The sequence below is a fragment of the Ovis canadensis genome, chromosome 10 (genome assembly GCF_042477335.2).
Source record: "Ovis canadensis isolate MfBH-ARS-UI-01 breed Bighorn chromosome 10, ARS-UI_OviCan_v2, whole genome shotgun sequence".
Lineage (NCBI taxonomy): Eukaryota > Metazoa > Chordata > Mammalia > Artiodactyla > Bovidae > Ovis > Ovis canadensis.
Genome location: NC_091254.1, coordinates 91,002,009 through 91,023,747, shown reverse-complemented (window position 1 = coordinate 91,023,747; position 21,739 = coordinate 91,002,009). Strand labels below are relative to the sequence as shown.

Below are 21,739 nucleotides of genomic sequence, written 5' to 3'. Positions count from 1 at the left end.
AAAAATGCACAGTGTAGTAAGGAAAGTAACTAATCCTGTAAGCATTAACTGACCAAATGCCATAAGCATTAAACAAGCTTGGTTAATAACGTGGCTACAGGAACATGGAACATCATCCTTTCATACTTTTACCCCAGTGAAATATTTATTTCTCACTTGATGTTACTTATCAGAACCCATTTATATCAGAGTTTGTAATTATATGACATTCATGTCGAAACTCAATTTGGTAGTTCATAGTTTGGATGACAGTCCATGCTTACACATAATAAAATTGTATTTCTTTTTAAAGATAGTAAAGCAAGCTTTTACTATACTTTTGGATGAACCTTGGCCCATTGCATTAGAAACTCTGTAACCTCTTAGTAGCAGCTGACTGTGCCAGATGGCAGTGACTTTTCTACCAAGCTTATTGTTTTCTTGAATAACAAAATATTTTACGTGTATCAAAGATGGTGACATTGGCTTATGCGTGAAGCTGTTGTATTTATGCAGAAACATCCTAATGCTGCATCTTTGCTGCACCTGCTTCAAAGCCCAGGTGTTGTCAGGGCATCCTTCCCCACGCCCTTGTTCCCAGAAGCCCCTCTCTCCCCCCAAATCCATAGCCTTCTCTCTCAGTTTCTTGCATCATGCACAAAGAACCTGGTTTGGGCATCTAGTCGCTTTGTATTGGGTTGTCCAAAAAGTTCATTCCGTTTTGTGGAAAAATTCAAATGAAGCTTTTGGCCAACTCAGTATATAAGGTTTTTCCCATATATTTTCTTCTTTTATATACTTTTTATTTACTTATTTCTGACTGAGCTGGGTCTTCTTGCTGCACAGGCTTTCTCGTTGCAGCAAGCAGGGCTGCTCTTCACTGTGGTTTGCAGGCTCCTCACTGGAGTGGCTTCTCTTGTTTCGAAGCACAGGCTCCAGGGCATGGACTTGGGTAGTTGCAGCTCGCAGGCTCTAGAGTGAAGGCTCAGTAGTTGTGACTGTAACTGCCCTCATGGGCCCCATAGGCAGACAGTGACCACTGGGGCTGAGACAAGCATGCTCTGTCTGCCCATGGGATTTTCCAGGCAAGAATAATGGACTGGGTTGCCAGTTCCTTCTCCAGGGGATCTTCCTGATCCAGGGATCGAACCCGCGTCTCCTGCATCTCTTGCACTGTCAGGCAGATTCTTTACCGCTGCACCACCTGGGAAGTCCAAAAAATTTTGCCTTCACCCAATTTACTTTGGCCACCTGATGCAAAAAACTGACTCATTGGAAAAGACCCTGATGCCGGGAAAGAATGAAGGCAGGAGGAGAAGGGGGCGACAGAGGATGAGATGGTTGGATGGCGTCACTGACTCATTAAACATGAGTTTGAGCAGGCTCCGGGAGTTGGTGATGGACAGGGAAGCCTGGCGTGCTGCAATCCGTGGGGTCACAAACAGTCGGACACGACTGAGCAACAGAACTGAACTGAATTTGCTACGAATATGGCCCTCAGTGTTCGGTAAAGAAACGGTAGGTTTCTCTCTAGAGTTTCCTAGTTCAAAAGATGCTGGACCTCCTCAAGGGAAAGAACAAGATTTCAGAACATTTGGTCTAAGAAAAGACTCCACAAGAGGACTGACTGCTGGATGGAGGTGAAGGCTGTTGAGCTTCGTTTTGGTACTAGAGGTGGGGCGGGATGCTGGGGTGTGAGGCTGGCAGATGGTGGCCTGAAATGCCAAAGGGGACCATTATCGCCAAGACACAAGGGCCCATCTGCCTGATTTCACTCTCCTTGGATCTTGTGGGCACCTTGTAGCCCCGGGGAAGGAGGAGGAACGTCAACAGCCTGTGCTCAGAGAGCAAGACAACTAGCAGAGGCCTCTCGCCCAGCAACCGGAAACCACAGAGGCTGATGCTCTGAAGTCCCTTGTTACCTGTTTTAACTGATCCAGAGTTACAGAGCATTCTCTTCTTCTTCTTTTTTTTTCCATCAGTATCTAGTTTGAAATCCTTCCGGCTAACAGTGTTTATAACATAGAAGGAAGTGGTAGGAAAAGGATATTAAAGCAAATGGTTTCATATGTTACATTTAAGTGGCCCTCATAGTCTGATTAAGCGCGGGTTTTCTGATTGCAGGATAGAGCTAAAAACCAGCCCCGTGACCCTAGCCTGGATGAGCAAATCACAGAGAAATGAAAGATTCACCTATGGACTGCAAAGCTGCATGTCACATGCACGACTGAAACACCAGCCTTTTGAGTATTCTTGTCTGAATTCTCTAGATCCAGCAGGAAAGAGAGAGCTTGTCATTCAGAGAGGAAAAGGGGAGTTGCTTTCTCCCCACTGCTTCAGCCATGCTGTTGGAGGGGATGGAGGAGGAGATGTCCTGGGGGGAGGGATTGTCTCCATGGAGACCTGCCCATCCTGTTCAATCAGAGGAGGGGGTCTCTGCTGTGGTCCTGACTCTTCTCCAGCAAGGATGCCCAGGCATCTTCATGCTGGGCTACGGGGCCTAGCAGTTTTCTTTTTTTTAATCACAGGCGTCTTAAAGCCAGTTACATTCTACATATTTCAAACACCAAGGACAGCCAACGCAGAAGGGCATTTTATAATCAAGTTGTATGTGTTGTATATCTAAGACCTATAGGTCTCAGCCACTTTAGAGGAGAGCCTTGGGATGAAAAATAAAAGTTAACTAAGAAAGTGGTTGAAGGTTAAGGCTTGATGGTTTACACAAATGACAGGGTCCTGTATATGCCGGAATCACACCGTTCTCCAGGTAGATATTTTTCAGAATGCCGTCATGATTTTCAGGCCTTTATCCAAAAAAATAATTCTTAATATACATAATATGAAATCATCCTATACCTTTGTCAAGTCAGCTGAACTTACAAATGCATCTTCCTCTTGACCTCATTCGAGTCCTGGAAATAACCACATGTGTGTGCTGAGTTGTTTTAGTCGTGTCTGACTCTTTGCAACACCATGGAGCCTGCCAGGCTCCTCTCTCCGTGGGATTCTCCAGGAAAGAATACTGGAGTGGGTTGCCATGCCCTCCTCCAGGGGATCTTCCCAACCCAGGGATCGAACCCAGGTCCCTTATGTCTCCTGCACTGGCAGGTGGGTTCTTTACCACCAGTACCACCTGGGAAACCCAGAAATAAGCGTCGTCTCTATATTTCTTTGGTGTTCAATAAAATTTTAATTCCATCTCAAAGTGGTCTATGTAATTGATTAAGCTAAGAAGAGTGATTTGGGGGCCTTATTTCCTGTAATGCATTTACATTCATTACATGTGTATTGCTTCTCATAGGCATTCATCACAATTATCTTCACTGGCATCAAAAGTGGTTTTTAAGTACTTGAAAATACACATGGTATCATGAAAAATGCTGTTTTAAGTATGCTGAATAGACATAGGTCTTTTTCTCAAAGATCTTAACTCCAAGACGGACAGTAATGATGTGATTCAAAGCCTCTCTGGAAATTCACTTTGGGAACCATAAATCCGACCGTGTTCTGGAAAGCAGTGCCAGAAGTCTGTGGGTTCTGGTTTGAATACCTGTGGTGTCATAAGATTTGCCTGTTACAAAACCGCTGCATTTTAAGTCTATGAGTTTTCTTCAACATCAAGGTCTTTTCCTCACTTCTGGGCTGATGAAATTAAGCCCAAAGGTCACTCAACTCATTGGTGACAGTGTCACCTTGGAACCAGGTCTCTTAACCCTGGAATTATTTTTTTTCCACTCTACTACTATATCAAGGGACTTCCTGTCTTTTCCAGTTGGACAGAGCTTCCTGGAGAAGCAATGTTTTCTCTCAGAATCATTACCTCACAAGTGTTATCCCCCAATTGTCTTCACTCATTAGCAAATCTGAAATTAACACAGGCCTGGTTATGGTTTAAAGAGAACATGTTTTTAAAAGCCTTCAGAGTTTTGTGACTGCAAAGAAAGTGGTCACCTATAAGCCACAGGCTTTAAAGCTGACGTTTCTCTAGGTATTTATTCCAGTTTTAATTACTTGTCCTTTCCATTACTTTTTTGCCTCTAACTTTTCACTTTCTTCTTTTCCTAGCATTCTGCAAAATCTCCTCGAAACATATATTCCATCAGCCCAGGAACCTGGGTTGGACAAGTCTTTCCCTAGGGGCTTTCATTAGAAACCTCCCTGTCTAAATTGAAAACCAACATCCAGGGTACCCAGGGGAAGGCTGGCCCTACAGCTTACAGAATCTCACTAGAGGCTCTCCTATTTGCGGGGGGGCGGAGGGGTCTATTTGTTTTTCAGCACTTTCTTGTGCTTATGACCATTCTCTTCTGAAAGTGCTCTTGACACAGAACCTAAAGCTCATTTACCTTTTTGACGATGTGTCCTGTGCCGTATTTTGTCTTATCATTGGTGTTTCCTTAAAAATAAGAAGGGTAATGAGCAGTTATGCATTATTCATCCCAAGTGTATGAATGAGGCATTTATCTGGGGCTCCTTTTTTTTCTCTAGAGCTTGCACTCGACAGCGCATGCTGAGCGGATCATTTGAGGGGCAGCCGGCAAAGGAAAGGTCAATTCTTAGTGTGCAACACCACATCCGCCAAGAGCGCAGGTAAATAACAGGGAGACGAGGCTGCAGAGAAAGCAAGGACCAGAGTTCTAGGGGAAGCATCTCCTGTGCCCAGCCCTGGTCAGGAGGCAGGCACGGATGAAGAACTGAGTTCTGTTTGTTGACGACAATAGTCATGAAACTCACAGTCAGATTCAAACAATCAAAAAATAGTTCAAACACCTCTTCCTTGTTGATGACCACACTCTCACTTTTAAGATCAGAAGGAAAAATTCTGAATTTTGTTCGATGAGATCAAAGGCAGGTGGTTAGACCTAAAGCTTTTGCTCTAAAAAGAAATAAACATGCATGATGCTATCAGGGCTTTTTTTTTTTTTATATAATCATTGCGTAAGAATCCACATTTGGTCTCAAGATGTATTGATCAGTTGGTTGTGCTTGTTTTAGGTCATTAAGACACGGATCAAACAGCCAAAGGATCAGTAGGGGGAAATCTCTTGAAACTCTGACTCAAGATGTAAGTTCTAACACTTTGGATTTGGAAAGCTTGATTGTGAAAATATCTTTAATGGTTGCTTAGACAATTCCAGCACTTGGTTCCTTCTGTCACATTGTCATATCGCCTCAAGACTTCATACTAGAAGGAATCAGGAAATTCAGCCAGCAAATTAAATGGCCAGGTACAGAAAAGTGACCACTAACTGTACAATATTTTGGCTACCTGATGCAAAGAACTGACTCATTGGTACAGACTCTGATGCTGGGAAAGATTGAAGGCAGGAGGAGAAGGGGATGACAGAGGATGAGAGGGTTGGATGGTATCACCGACACAATGGACATGAGTTTTAGCAACTCCAGGAGTTGGTGATGGACAGGGAAGCCTGGCGTGCTGCAGTTCATGGGGTCACAAAGAGTCTGACACAGCTGAGCGACTGAACTGGCTGACTGAACTGTAGAAAAGTCCAGACGTCCTACAATACATATATCTTTGTTAGACTGTTTTGTTGTCTAGTCCCTGAGTTGTGTCTGACTCTTTGCGACCCCATGGACTGTTGCCCACCAGGCTCCTCTGTCCATGTGATTTCCCAAACAAGAAGACTGGAGTGGGCTGCTGTTTCCTTCTCCAAGGGATCTTCCTGACCCAGGCTTCAAACCTGTGTCTCCTGCATTGGCAGGTGAATTATCTGCTGCTGAGCCACCAGAGAAGTCCTTTTGTTTAGATAGTATAATGCAAACGTGAAATATCGTTTGCATTTGACTGAAATTAAAGATATTTAAAACATTTTATGGGAATGAGTCACATCATTAAATATTTTGCTAATTTCCAAATATCTTAAAATCTAGACCCAGTGTCTGTCATTCCAGGGTTAACATACTAGGAAAGAAAATTTTGTTTCTAGGTGAATTTTTCTGTCAAAGACTTCATAAGACTTTCCCAGGAATTTCTTTGCTTTTCTAGGTCACTCATTTATTTATTAACTGACTCAATAAATATCAATATTTATCAAGTATTTATGATTTGTCAGTTCCTGCTCTAGGGAGAAGAAGTAGCAGGGAAACAAGACAGAATCTCTGCACTAAGAATGGAGATGCAGACGTAGAGAATGGACCAGGGCACACAGCGGGAAAGGCGAGGGTGGGGCGAGTTCAGAAAGTCGCATTGACATCTATACACCTATTGCTGTTGAATCACTATTGTTTTTGAGTCATCTCCAGCTCCTTATGACCCCGTGGACTGCAGCACGCCAAGCTCTTCTGTCCTTCACTATCTCCCGAGGTTTGCTCAAATTCATGTCCGTTGAGTCAGTGATGCTATCTAACCATCTCATCTTCTGTCCCCCTCTTCTCTTTTCACCTTCAATCTTTCCCAGCATCAAGGTCTTTTTCAGTGAGTCGGCTCTTCACATCAGGTGGCCAAAGTACTGGAGTTTCAGCATCAGTCCTTCCAATGAATAGTCAGGACTGATTTCCTTTAGGATGGACTGGTTGGATCTCCTTGCAGTCCAAAGGACTCTCAGGAGTCTTCTCCAACACCATGGTTCAAAAGCATCAGTTCTTTGGCACTCAGCCTTCTTTATGGTCCCACTCTCACATCTGTGCATGACTGCTGGAAAATCATAGCTTTGACTCTTTGGACGATGTGTAAAAGAGACAGCTAGTGGAAAGTTGCTTTATAGCAGAGAGAGTTCAGCTTGCTGCTCTGTGATGACCTACAGGGGTAGGATGGGGTGGGTGAGATGGAGATTCAAGAGGGATGGGATACATATACTTACAGCCAATTCACATTGTTATATAGGAAAGAGCAACACCACACCATAAAGCAGTCATCCTCCAATTAACAAATTTAAAAAAAAAAGAAAGAATTCCTGCCCTGCAGAAGCTTACATCCTAGTAAAAGAGATAAACAGTGAGTGAACAAATGTATAATCCTTTCTGGGAATGATTTTTATCTAGTTTCCATCATCACTGCTGAGACAGATTTGCTCTGTATTACAAAGAAGAGTAAAATAGTGTAAAGAAATCAAAGGTGGAGATTTGGGGGCAAGGAACATTAGAGAGGTGGGTTTCACTGCATTAGCCCAGGGACCCAGAGGAGGTGAAGGAACAAGCCACGTGGAAGCCCAAGGAGACCCGAGGAGGTGGAAGTCTAACCTGTGGGTTAGAGTCAACAGCAGCTGGACCATGCCGAGATTGCCATGAGAGGGCTGGAAAGGACTGATTAAATACTGATCATTAGTGAAACCCTGATTAAGGCATAGGTGTTGAGTCTGGATAGCTTGGCTAAGAAGGCAGAGTCTTGTATGTCCAGAGTCAAGGAGAGCATCTGAAAAAGTGAGAGAAGCTTAGCAAGGCTTTGGATTTTTTTTGTTTTGCCTTTTTTTTTTAACCACTTTACCTCTTACCTCTGAAGAGTTTCTAGAGTTTTCAGCATAGTCCACCTGCTGTATTAGTTGAATACGCTCTCCTGGTTAAGTGTTCCAGGCAACACTGAGGATGCAGGAAGCTGATGGTCAGAACCCATGATGTTGCCACTAGCCCACGTGCATGGTTCTAATTGGCACAAACATCTGTTGACACCATGGTTTTTCAGCTCCAGCTCTGATGTGATCCACCATATTCTCCATGTTGAATTATGATAAGATCCAACACATGGCCTTTTAATTTGGAGGTCAGACCTGTTGCATGGAGAGAGTTGAAAGGCAACAGTACTTCAAAGCACTTTCCTTCAGTGAGACGCAATGGAAATCAGTGGTCTACTTAAGCATCAAATTAGAACATGCCTTTGAAGAGGTGTGTTTAAAAAAATACACGCAGAAGTCCCTATTTGAATAGTCTCCATTCCAGAGGCTTATTTCATCTTCAGAGATTTTTTATTGTATTTTCTACATAGACAGATAACAAAAATCTATGCCCCGTCTTTATAGCAAAAGGTCACTGGGTTCTACAAATCTCTCCCAGTGTCTTTTCCTCCAGAATAGAAACCATTTAAAACAAGACAGTTTTATCTGTCACTTATTCCGAATGATAAGGGATACAGAAGTTAAGTCCAAGGAATACTTTTCTATATAGTCAATCGAGTTAGTTGAACAATGGTTCTCCATCTTCTATGAAGTAAAAACCAGGGTCGGGATCCTAATAACCCAGCGTCTGCTGTCCTGCTGGCCTCAGCTCCTCCTGTTCTGTTTCCTCCACCAACACTGCATCCTGTCTGATCCATGTGTGAACACACAGACCCACCTCTCCCCAAAAGTGCACATCTCGGAAGATGTCCAGTGCCCTGCCTCCTCCTCATTTTTGCTCAGATAACAACAGCTCCTTACCAAGGTCTGCTGTGACCTTCTCGTGCTGTTAATCCCCCTCTGTTTCTTTTGTTTTTTATTTTAATTTTTTTAAGTAGGGGTAGATGATGACTGCAGCCATGAAATGAAAAGACGCTTACTCCTTGGAAGAAAAGTTATGACCAACCTAGATAGCATATTGAAAAGCAGAGACATTACTTTGCCAACAAAGGTCTGTCTAGTCAAGGCTATGGTTTTTCCAGTGGTCATGTATGGACGTGAGGGTTGGACTGTGAAGAAAGCTGAGTGCCGAAGAATTGATGCTTTTGAACTGTGGTGTTGGAGAAGACTCCTGAGAGTCCCTTGGACTGCAAGGAGATCCAACCAGTCCATCCTGAAGGAGATCAACCCTGGGTGTTCTTTGGAGGGAATGATGCTAAAGCTGAAACTCCAGTTCTTTGGCCACCTCATGCGAAGAGTTGACTCATTGGAAAAGACTCTGATGCTGGGAGGGATTGGGAGCAGGAGGAGAAAGGGACCACAGAGGATGAGATGGCTGGATGGCATCACTGACTCGATGGACCTGAGTCTGAGTGAACTCCGGGAGTTGGTGATGGACAGGGAGGCCTGGCGTGCTGCGATTCATGGAGTCGCAAAGAGTTGGGCACGACTGAGGACTGAACTGAACTGAACTGATAGTTACTTTACAATGTTGTGTTAGTTTCTGCTGTGCAACAAAGTGAACCAGCTATACAGACACATGGATCCCCCTCTCGGAGCTCCTTCCCACCCCCACCCCCCATCCTACCCGTCTGGGTCCCCACAGACCACTGAGCTCAGCTCCCTGTGCCATACAGCAGCTTCCCACTATCTGTTTTACACGTGGTCCTGTATATATGTCAGTTCCAACCTCCCAGTTCATCCCACCCCCACCCCCGTGCCTACCCATCCCTTCTCTACGTCTGCCTGTCCATCCCTGCCCTGGAAATAGGTTCATCTGTACCATTTTTCCAGATCCAGTATACATGTGTTAATATACAATATTTGTCTTTCTCTTTAGCACTAAACATTTTCTAATATTCTTACTTCTTTTAGTCTTCCCTGGTGGCTCAGCTGGTAAAGCATCTGCCTGCAATGCGGGAGACCCAGGCTCGATCCCTGGGTTGGGAAGATCTCCTGGAGAAGGAAATGGCAACCCACTCCAGTACTCTTGCCTGGAGAATCCCATGGACGGAGGAGCCTGATAGGCTACAGTCCATGGGGTCGCCAAGAGTCGGACACGACTGAGTGACTTCACTTTCACTTACTTATTTTAATTATTAATCTCTCCACCCTGAAAATAGTAACCCCATAAGAACAGGGATTGTGTCATCCCCCCCCCACCTTTGGCCATATCTACAGAACTGCAACAGTGCCCAGCAAATAACAGGTTCTCAATAAATGTTCTTATTAGAAAAATATGCCCTTTTGTGGAAAAAAAAATACCCCTGCTAAGATGACTCTGGCCATTAAAATCTACAAAGTGGGTAGCCATTCCCTTCTCCAGGGGATCTTCCCGACCCAGGGATTGACCCCAGATCTCCTGCATTGCAGGCCGATTCTTTACCATCTGAGCCACCAGGGAAGCCCATTAAAATCAACAGAGCGATACTCCTTCCCATTTCTTTAAAAAAAACCGATCATCTTTAGGAGCGACCCTCAGAAAACTGTCCCACGTCGATGTGCCCCATTTTATTTTCTTTCTAGCATTCCAACACGGTGAGATACAGAAATGCCCAAAGAGAAGACAGTGAGATAAAGATGATCCAGGAGAAAAAGGAGCAAGCAGAAATGAAAAGGTACAGCAGCATGGGATAGTGCCTCGTGGCTCCCATGCGGGGAGGGCAGACCTACCCTAGCCTGACACCCACCCCCGCCCCCAAACTGTGCATTTCCCTGAACAGGAAGGTGCAGGAAGAGGAGCTGAGAGAGAACCACCCCTACTTCGACAAGCCCCTGTTCATCGTGGGGCGAGAGCACAGGTTCAGGAACTTCTGCCGCGTGGTGGTCCGGGCTCGCTTCAACGCGTAAGTGACTCCATGGCAGCCAGGGGCTTGGCCCCGAATCAGGCAAACAGTGTGGGCGGGAGTTGTCATCTCAGGAAGAAGGATCATGTCGTCCTAATGGGGTCACCAAACAAACTGTGGGCTAATTAATCACGCTGCTCCTCCGGGCTGAGCGGCTGACCGGGTGGAAAACAAACAACAGTTGCACGTAGTTAACATTTATACAAAATGCATGGTTACGAAGCACTTCACAGCCACTGCTACTTGTTCCAGGGACACCCAAAATGTTTGCATCCCAATGGTTAAGTCCATATTTTATTTGGAAGCACTCAAACAAGGGGAGATGGGATGACACAGCGAAGGTCACTGCCCATGTCTTCCTTTAGACTTGTCGTTTCTTTGCAGTCAAAATACCTTCATTCTAGAATAACAGAGATTCTATGCACGACAAAACAGAGATCAAGCTGACTAGGACTTCCATCACCGACTATTATGAGAAAACCCACTGGCCAGGGTCCCCGGACCTCCTTTTGTGGAAGAAGTTGTGTGGGAGGCTGTCAAGAGTGGTCAGCCCACAGGACAGTGCATTTGGGACAAGCTAAGCCAAGTTTAGCAAGCAGCCAATGGAGGAAGTGAGAGTCTTGTCATGGATAACTTTACGTAAACATCCAGAGGACATTTTGAATCCTGGAAAAAGTGTTAAAAATTTTTTTAATGCAGATCTTTTAAAAGTCGTGAACTTGTTACAATGTTACTTCTGTTTTATGCTCTGGTGTTTCGAGCATGAGGCACATGGGATCTTGACTTCTCGACCAGGGATGGAACCTGCACCCCCTGCATTGGAAAGCAAAAAGTCTTAACCACTGGACCACCAGCGAAGTCCGAGAAAGTATGAAAACTTTCCGTTCAGTAGCGGGACCTTCCCTGACGCCATTATTAGTAGCATAGTGGACTAAATTGTGTCACCCTCGTCCAAAGAAACTCAAATGTTGAAGCCTTCAGAATGTGACCTTGCTTGGAGAGAAGGACTTTACAGAGGTATTTAGATTAAAATGAGGTCATTCAGGTGGCCCTAAGCTGATAAGACTGGCATCCTTATAAGATGAGGCGATCGGGACACAGATTGCTCTAGGGGAGGGACGACGTGAAGACACAGGGAGGGGACGGCCGTCTTCAGGCCAAGGAGAGAGGCTGGAGCAGATTCCTCCCTCACAGCCTCTGAAAGAAGCGACCGTCCAATACCTTCAACCCAGGGGCCCGCCTCCAGAACTGGGAGAAGTTTCTGCTGTCTAAGCCGCTCAGCCTGCAGTGCTTTGCCCCAGCGGCCCTAGGAAACTCATGAACGGCTTCCCTGGTGGCTCAGTGGTAAAGAATCACCTGCAGTGCAGGAGGTCTGGGTTCGATCCCTGGGTTGGGAAGATCTCCTGGAGGAGGGCATGGCAATCCACTCCAGTGTTCTCACCTGAAGAATCCCACGGACAGAGAAGCCTGGCGGGCTGCAGTCCATGGAGGCACGCGAGTCGGACGTGACTGAGTGAACCATAGCAACAGGAAGCTAAACCGCGCAGAGCTGGAGGAGACCTCAGGAGCCACTGGGGCTCATTTGTGCCCCCTCCCAGCAGAGGAGGGCATGTAGCTGAGGCTGAGGGCTTTGCCCAGGAACATCAGCTATGGCGTGACCCTCTCTGATCACCAGTCTGTGTTCTTCCTGCTATTCTAGAAAGACCTTCACAGTTAAAAGCACCTTAGTAGTAATGATTGAAAACTCTTGAATTTTCACTAAGTAGAAAGAAACTGATAGTGTAGGGTTGATTTGATCTGTTCCTAAAGTGGGTTTTTCATCTGGAATTTTCCCGTTGGTTGCTTCCATGTTTACGTCTAACTGGGGATTCTCCACTTTGTGTTCCGTGCTCTAATTCTCTTATGTCAGCAACGCACCTCCAGTGGCCCCAGAAAGATTTTACTGTAACTAGAAACACACACACAGAGGGGGAGGAGTTTCACCGAAGACTGCTCATGGGCTTCCTGGAAGTAAAAGTTATAAATCACACCCCCAAGAAATTCTATATAAATTACTCAGCAAGATCACAGTGAAATACAAAGTGAAGAGTTCTACTTAATTCTTGGAGAATTAATTAAATAATTATGAGGAACATCCTTGATCTACTAAGGCAAAGAGTTTGACTACTTTTAAATGGAGGTCAAAATTTGATTTTGTAATATCCTAGTCAGAAATTGTTGAGTGGAGTCAAGAATCCTAAAATCAAGCATTCTGAAAAGCATAAACTTGAGTTGGACCATAAAGAAGATTTGACTGTAAAGCATCTTCGATGCTGAACACCGACGATTTGATGCCTTCGAACTGTGGTGCTAGAGAAAATTGTTGAGAGTCCCTTGGACAGCAAGGAAATCAAGCCAGTCCATCCTAAAGGAAATCAACCCTGAATATTAATTGAAAGGATTGATGCTGAAGCTGAAGCTCCAATACTTTGGCCACCTGGTGTGAAAAGCTGACTCGTTGGGAAAGACCCTGATGCTGGGAAAGATTGAAGGCAAAAGGAGAAGGGTTGACAGAGGATGAGCTGGCTGGATGGCATCACCGACTCCATGGACGTGAGTTTGAGCATGGTGCAGGACAGGGAAGCCTAGTGTGCTGCCGTCCATGAGGCATGAGGTTGCAAGGAGTCAGACACAACCTAGTGACTGAACAGCAAACCAACCTCTGAAACGCCTCTGATTTTTCTTCCGTCTAGTGTTCTCTGCCTTCCAAAGTCACATGCAGTTAACATATATGTAAGAGACATTTTGTAGAGGATTTGAGAGAGAGTTTAGGTAGATGAGATGTTTATGCATGCTACAAGCCAAGTTGTAACACGCATGCTCTTGGCAGAATTTCTGTGTTTGTTCTCTCTTACAGATCTAAAACAGATCCGGTCACAGGAGCTGTGAAAAATACAAAGTACCATCAACTTTAGTAAGCATTACAAACTCTGTTTTCCATGCACATTTGAAGTTCCACAATCTCCATAAACATTTAAAATTTTATTTTGTTTCTATATCATGATATGAAATAGACAGCTGGAGATTCATTTTTAAAATGCCAGTCAACGTTTCTAGACTCACAGAAGCATCATCTATGACTTTTAGCAACTTTTTTCAGAGGATTTGCATTTCTCACTTTTGTTTGGTCTTCGGCAGTGACTTACTGGGCTTGGTGACTTACCTGGACTGGGTCATGATCATCGTAACCATCTGCTCCTGCATCTCCATGATGTTCGAATCCCCCTTTCGAAGAGTGATGCACACACCTACTTTGCAGGTATTGCTGCCGTATCTCACCTCTCAGCTCAGTGGAGAAACGCTGACCTATGATTTTTGCATTCATGGTGACCAGACTGCCTTCTGACCATTTCAGATTGCCGAGTATGTGTTTGTGATATTCATGAGCATTGAGCTTAATCTGAAGATTATGGCAGATGGCCTATTTTTCACTCCGACTGCTGTCATCAGGGACTTTGGTGGCGTAATGGACATATTTATATATCTTGTAAGTCTTCGGTTAATTCCTAAATACAAAATGGAATGATTTTGTCAAATTGCCTTCATTTCTTGGTATAAGAGTGAGATACATGAGTCACAGAGGTTCAGCTGCCATGACTGAGTTCTTAAGTAGAGTCACAGTCTATTAGAGGCAGATAAATGGCTTCCATGTAAAAATCTAAATAAAAAGCATTAAAAATATTCATGGATATGGTTCAGATACATCAACTACATTCATGTATGCAAAAGACATGCATTAATGATGTCTAAGATATCAAATCTAGTTTGCACGCCACAATTCTTATGGCACCTATACTAAAAAATAACTGCATCATATAATTGATCAATGAGTCTCTTATCACTGAAAATTAATAGAGTATGGTTGGACCACTCTTCCAATTCCAACACCAGGAATAAAATAAAATACCAGGCCAGAGAGGGTAACCATTCAAGTGTCTGTTTAAACTAAATGCGGGAGGGGGTGGAATTCCCTGGCAGTCCAGTTGCTTAAGACTCAGCACTTCCACTCCAGGGGGGCATGGGTTCCATCCCTGGTCAAGGAACTAACATCCCACATGCCATGCAGTGGAGCCACCTCCCAAAAAACTAAATGGGAAAACCACAGTAGAGGACTGTAAGAAATTTCTATCTTTCTGTTTGTCCGAGAAGGCATGAAATCAATGTCTCTTCCAACACAACAAACAAAATTATCACTGTTAGCATGTAGCACATTTAGATCATTAACAAAATAGTAAGTATTCAGTCAAGTGTGAGGTTTGGTATCCTTGATGAAAGGAATTTCTATCCTGCTGATGTCTATGGAGCCTCCAGTGCATATGTTAAAAGAAGGGGCAAGAGGTACCTGTGTCCCCACACCATGGGTGTGGGGACCCCTATTTCATTCCTGCAAACACCTGATGACTTCTTTAGGGGCTGCTCACAGGTCTGGATCGAGTCCACAGAGCTGAGTTACACCCAGTGAACGCGTGTCCTACATGACCCATGAAATCTCTGCTGAAGGAAACTTGTGGCCAGTTAGTTCACAGTAAACGTAGATAATAGAGGATAAATTGCATCAATTCTGGAGGTTATTTTTTTTCCCTCCAGGTGAGCTTGATATTTCTTTGTTGGATGCCCCAAAACGTGCCTGCGGAGTCTGGAGCTCAGCTCTTACTGGTTCTCCGCTGCCTGCGACCACTGCGCATATTCAAGCTGGTGCCTCAGATGAGGAAGGTTGTTCGAGAACTTTTCAGCGGCTTTAAGGAAATTTTTCTGGTATGTTACAGTCACCCTTTGCTTCTGGTCACAGAGTCCAGCTCTTACTGTAGCAAATGAAGGGATGAAATGAGGCTTGCTCATCAAGGTTCAGTCTAACATTTTGTTTACTGCCAGAAGATTATAAAGGTACTAGAAAAACACAACACATATTCAAAGACTTGACGCCTGGATGCTTCTGGCTTACTAGTGTATTTAATTCAGCCAACGTTTATATAGTAAATTAAAGGGAAGCCCTCTGGAAAGTACAATGGACGAGAATCCAAAGAGCTAGTACTGTTGACACTTCCACTCCTAACTCTTGACCCTAAGTTCTACGCTGGGTTTTAGTTGCTAAATCTGGAAATTAAAAAGAAAATTCAACACCATCAGCTTCACAAATGATAATAGGAGTTCACAGGTCTGGGCTCATAATCTCATTTTCTGTGTCCCCAAACTCATATAGCACAAAATTTCACCTTGATCTTTGGAGTGCTAACATAAAACAACTCTTCAAAACTGTAACATGCAGGTGTGCCTAAAGTAACCTTAATATACAGTAATGAATACTTAGAAATATGACTGAGGAGAAAAATATAAGTCTTAATTGAGCAAATAATTGATTTAGGGTCTTTTAAGAGTAGAGCCACAGATAAAACAATGAGGAAGAGCCTCTTTGCTCACAGTCTGTTAAAGAAGAAGCTTTGCCTTATAGGGGAGGGAACACAGGATTCTTTTCGTTAATGTTGAGGTCTGCGTGTGCATGGAAAACATAAATTGATTTATATAAGCTTGCTTTGTGTCTTGCTTGCTAGAAACACACCTATAGTGAGAGAACAGCTGTAGTTGGGGTTGATTCTAAGGTATTTTAAAGACAGGCTATTATGTTCCTACAGGCAGATATTAACAGATGCTAATATTTTTTCACAAGCTGTGTCTAAAATTCAATTTTGTTTTGTTTTTTGGTACTATAACCATGACACTGTGGCTTTTCCCACAGCTGGAATTGAGGGAAGACAGAATAGCGCAGTGAATTTTCCTGACAGCAAGCGTGCGTGCATCTTTCAACCCTGATAGAGTTTAGCAAATGGTCTGTTTGAGTCTTGATCCAGAGAACGGCTCTGCGTAATTTTGTATCTTTAAGAGATCTGTTTGGATGATTCAGCCAGCACAAATGAGTGGCGTGTTCACTGTTTGCCTCTTTCTCTGCTGAGACCAAACAGTCATCCAGCAGAGGGCGCGGCAGCCAACCACCAGATTTGCTGTTCAAGAATGTGTGATCTCACACCCTCCGTGCGCGCGACCTTCGCTCGCCCTCAGCTCTGGGGCCCCCAAGAAAGCGAAGCCACAGTCCCTCTACTTAGGCTCTGCTAGCAGACATATGAATCCATTTTGAGGAAATTGGGAAAACAAGAATTATTTCACCGTTTTTCCTTTGTTCCATTCAATAAAATAAAGCAACGTGTTGATTTCAAAATCAGAACAGTCCAATTCATAGTAAAAATACCTTAGCCTGTGTTCTTATGTGAAAGCCGTGTGTTTTTATCCTAAAAATGCCAAACCTGTTAATTTCCTCTTGTTTACATTACAGTCAGGTTAATTGAATGACCTGTGGGGGAGACATTAAAAGATAACATCCAAAGACTGTGAATATTGTCCCATGTTTTCTGAAAAGTCCTGTTCGTATCAGTGCTCAAACCAAACCTATCGTTTTATAAACATATTATGAAGAGATTTGCTATCTCACCCATTTCTTTCAGGTCTCCATTCTCTTGCTGACCTTAATGCTCGTTTTTGCAAGTTTTGGAGTTCAACTTTTTGCTGGAAAACTGGCCAAATGCAATGATCCAAACATTATTAGAAGGGTAAGATGTCTTTTCTGTCTTTGGGGATGAAAATCCGGGACGTTTACCATCCCTGGGTAACCATGTGCAGAGGCTCCCATGAGAACAGAACTCTAAGGATACTCTTTCCGTGGACTCCCTTTGCAGAGGTGTGTCTCTTCTGGTGGGTGAAGGTTTATAAGATGAAAACGCATCTCAAGTGCGTCCTCCTCAATCCGACTCTCAATCCTACTCTCCTCACCTATTCCAGAGTCCAGCCCCTATTGATGTCTTTGGTGTAGACACCCCAGATTCCATGTGAAACCTTTCCTTTAGTTCTTCCCTAACTGAATCCTGCCTCTGCAGTGACCTGACACTCATATTAGCAAACAGCAACCCCCTCCCCCAATATAAAAGGCAAAGTTTGACTTCCAGTCCCCCTCTTATGACTTATCCATTCCTCCATTAGGAAGTCAGGACCCCGCATTATCTCTTTGCTTCCCACAGTCTCCCCCATGAAAACAACTAAGACCCAAGCTTGAATGCTCTTGACTCTTCTCTTTTCTTTTTTGGCCTTGACACAAGGCTTGTGGAGCCTTAGTTCACCAACCAGGGATTGAACCTGGGCTTCCAGCAGTGGAAGCACTGAGTCTTAATTGCTGGACCGCCAGGGAATTCCCTCTACTCGTTTCTTTCTCTTTCTTTGGCCAATGTTCTGGGAGAAAGCTGGAACAGCCCCCGTCTGTCAGTAGCTGAACGTAATGAAATGAATGTGTTGCATGTTGAATAATTCAGACAGCTGCCCTCCAGATGACGATGCCAGGTCTCATGTTTCTTCTGTCCTGTGTCCCCACCCTTTGCCGTCTTCAAAGACTTCTCTGTGTAGCTGGCAGTTAGGAACAGAAAACCATCTCTCGGAGGACAATGGGCTGAGCCTGGGAGTAGCACCTGTGACTTCCCTGCTCCCCGTGTCCCACTGGAAAAGGTGTAGCCTCCCTGGGCTGAAGGGAACCTATGGTGTGTACTTGAGTGGTGTATTCTGTAGACAAGAGGGTAGAGTTTGGTTAATAATTAGCCAATCTCTGCTGCACGGCCCTCTGTCCCATTCTCTTAGAATCCTGCCAGCTATTACAAGTAGGTTAATGGAGTGAACCCAGTTCTGCTGATGTATAAACTAGCAAGAGTATTCCCTCTTCCATCTAGGTAAAATAATGCCTTAAGTCCATTAAAATGTGCTATCAGAGCTGACTGTACTACTTATTTCCATATTTCCAGCAAATATGGCTATCTAATATAGATTTTATATTACTGTAACCACTGTTATATTTTGAGACTTCTGATTATAAAGCTTACTGACTCTCAGCCATGAAATTAAAAGACGCTTGCTCCTTGGAAGAAAAGCTATGACAAACCTAAACAGCACCTTATAAAGCAGAGACATCATTTTGCCAGCAAAGGTCCATATGGTCAAAGCTATGGTTTTTCCAGTAGTCATGTACAGATGTGAGAGCTGGACAACAAACAAGGCTGAGCACTGAATTGATGCCTTCAAACTGTGGTGTTGGAGAAGACTCTTAGAGTCCCTTGGACAGCAAGGAGATCAAGCCAATCAATCCTAAAGGAAATCAACCCTGAATATTCATTGGAGGGACTGATGCTGAAGCTGAAGCTGCAATACATTGGCCACCTGTTTCAAAGAGATGACTTATTGAAAAAGACCCTGATTCTAGGAAGGATTGAGGGCAGGAGGAGAAGAGGGCAACAGAGGATGATATGGTTGAATGGCATCACTGACTCAATGGACATGAGTTTGAGCAAACTCTGGGAGATAGTGCAGGACAGGGAAGCCTGGCTTGATGCAGTCCATGGGGTTGCAAAGAGTCGGACACAACTTAGCAAGTAAACAGCGATCATAAAGCTTAATAGCTCTCAAATTGTTATAAGATACAGGTAACATCTTTGTCCAGATACGTTATCAGTCATGTTAACGAGATTTTCAGGAAGAGGCGTAGCAGAAGAGACAGGCTAAGGTCAGGCAGACCTTACGTTGTTTCACAAGGTTTCTGCTTCGTTTAAATCCGCTCCCCAGAGGTTCTGGGAACTTTGATAAACATGAGAAGACCTAAAAGAAACATGGTAAAAAGGTCATGGTGTACCAAACAGGCTAAACGAAGGCAGTAATAATGAGCTGATGCATTAGTCCACAGGCTCATGTAAGGAAGGCAGGGTTATTTTAGGTCCACCCTGAATAGAGGCCAGGAAGATAATAACTACATTTCAAGATGAATCCTGTAGAAATCTTGGATGACTCAGAGGAATAATAATGGCCTAAGAGCCTTGTGATTTTACACTGTCTACTTATCACCAGCTCAAAAGGTGGTGACTTGTATAGGGGTCAAGGACACACGGTGGACGGACAGACACACAGATACCACGAGGCACGTATCCTTTTTCCCAGAACAATGAGGCCTTTGTGGAAAGCTCAGAAGGAAAGTCTAAGAAAGCTTAGCCTTTACAAAGGCCTTTCAGAGCCAGCAGAACAACTGAAAAGAAATCGGTGTAGTGAAGCACGGTCTAGGTCTTTGTAACAGAACGAGTTCTTTTCTAGTCCTCACAGAAGACGCCAAGGTCAAGTGAGCCGTGTGGTTGAAGGGGGTATCCAAGTTCTGCCTTGGATCTTCCATTCACTTCTGTAAAAGAAGAGACAAGCTCAAGGAAAAGAGGAAACTACATACCCCCAACATTTGGATCATACAATTCGCATTTAAAGGCCATGAAGCTTGTGCTGTTGACGCCATGGTTCCAGCTGGAATCGTGTAACATGTGATGTCTGATGGCTGGCTTCTTTCACTTGGCATCGTATCTTCAGCGTTCATCCATAGTGTAGCATCGATGAGTACTGTAGCATTCCTATGGCTGAGTTATATTCCATTGTGTGGATATACCACATGTGTTTATGTATTTATTCAGTGATGGACACGTGAATTGTTTCCACCACTGGGCAACTATAAAGAACGCTGTTTATGATGATAATGATATAAACACTCATGTACAAATTTGTATGTGGATATATGTTTCATTTCTCTTGGGTCGATATCTAGGAGAAGAGTTTCCGGTTCATACGATAGCTCTCAGTTTAATCATTTAAGGACCTGCCACACTATTTTCCAAAGTGGCTGCGCCAGTTCCCATCCCCACCAGCAGTGTTTGAGAATTCTAGTATAAGGATTAGAATTTCTGCTTGTCCTCATCAAAGCTTGTCATTGTTTGACTTCCTGATTACAGCCTTCTTTGTGAGTAGGAAATGGTTTTCCATTGTGGTTTTGATTTGAATTTCCCTCATGGCTAATGGGGGCTTCCCTCATAGCTCAGATGGTAAAGAATCCACCTGCAGTGCAGGAGACCCTGGTTCAGTCCCTGGGTTGGGAAGATCGCCTGGAGAAGGAAAAGGCTACCCACTCCAGTATTCTGGCCTGGAGAATTCCACGGACTGTATAGTCCATGGGGTTGCAAAGAGTTGGACACAACTGAGCGACTTTCACTTTCATGACTAATGCTGCGGAGCATCTTTTCATGTGCTCATTGGCTATTTGTATCTCTCCTTGGAAGAATGTCAGTTCACTTATTAATACTGGCCACTTGCTAAACAGTCTCAGCATCGACTTTCACCTGCTTATTTCTGAAGTCTTTATCACTACTAGTTGAGTCGCTGTGCACATCTGTGTTGTTAGATAAAAGACCTCTGTTGTTCTGTATAAAAAGTGTTGCTGATCTTTTATCTTTTCTGAATTCATTTTCTAACCAGATTCCTCTCTTCATCCTTTTTCCCCCTGTTTTAGGAAGATTGTAATGGAATATTCAGAATTAATGTGAGTGTGTCCAAGAACTTAAATTTAAAATTAAGACCTGGAGAGAAAAAACCTGGATTTTGGGTGCCCCGTGTTTGGTAAGCATATCAGAAAAATATCCTGAAAAATGCCATATTTGTCAGCATCAGGGTTTCCCGCCCCAGTTTTATTGAGAAATAATTGCCACATGTCACTATATAAGCTGAGGGCATACAGTATGATGGTTTGATTTACATGTATTGTGAAACGATTACCACAATAGGTTTAATTAACATCCATCATCTCATATGGGCTTCCCTTGTGGCTCAGCTGGTAAAGAATCCACCTGCAATGAGGGAGACCTGGGTTCGATGCCTGGGTTGGGCAGACCCCTTGGAGAAGGGAAAGGCTACGCACTCCAGTATTCTGGTCTGGAGAATTCCATGGACTGTACAGTCCATGGGGTTGCAAAGAGTTGGACAGGACTGAGCAACTTTCACTTTACTTTTCATCTCATATAGACTCAATAGAAAGAAAAAGAAAAAATTCTGTTTGTGATAAGAACTCAGGATCTAGTCTCTTAACAGCTTCCCTGTGTATCATACAGCAGTGCTAACTATAGTCCCCATATTGTACATTACATCCCTAGTATTTATTTACCTTAAAACTGGAAGTTTGTACCTCTGCCTACCTTCCTCCACTCCCTGCCCCGCCCAGCCATCCCTGCCTCTGGTAGTCATGAGTCTGATCTCTTTTTCCTAAGACTTTCATTGGGGGTCAGTGGTTTTGTTCTGTTTTGCTCTTTTGGAGTCCATGTATAAGTGATAGTATGCAGTATTTGTCTTTCTCTGTCTGATACATTCACTTAGCATAATGCCTTCTTGGTCTATCCATGTTATGTATAGGTATCTATAGTATAAGGTTTTAAAGCAGCATAATATGGC

At 43.8% G+C, this 21,739-nt stretch overlaps 1 protein-coding gene across 1 annotated transcript in view; it reads left to right on the top strand.

The window, feature by feature from the left end:
* The window catches only part of NALCN (sodium leak channel, non-selective), a 303,444-nt gene that overhangs the window by 243,440 nt on the left and 38,265 nt on the right, over positions 1 to 21,739 (top strand). The window contains exons 19-28 of the mRNA XM_069601972.1: positions 4,468 to 4,569; positions 4,975 to 5,044; positions 10,053 to 10,144; positions 10,250 to 10,372; positions 13,269 to 13,325; positions 13,550 to 13,670; positions 13,767 to 13,898; positions 14,999 to 15,166; positions 16,906 to 17,010; positions 20,808 to 20,914. Of these exons, the coding sequence (XP_069458073.1) occupies positions 4,468 to 4,569; positions 4,975 to 5,044; positions 10,053 to 10,144; positions 10,250 to 10,372; positions 13,269 to 13,325; positions 13,550 to 13,670; positions 13,767 to 13,898; positions 14,999 to 15,166; positions 16,906 to 17,010; positions 20,808 to 20,914 (1,077 nt within the window). The remainder of the gene's footprint in view (positions 1 to 4,467; positions 4,570 to 4,974; positions 5,045 to 10,052; positions 10,145 to 10,249; positions 10,373 to 13,268; positions 13,326 to 13,549; positions 13,671 to 13,766; positions 13,899 to 14,998; positions 15,167 to 16,905; positions 17,011 to 20,807; positions 20,915 to 21,739) is intronic.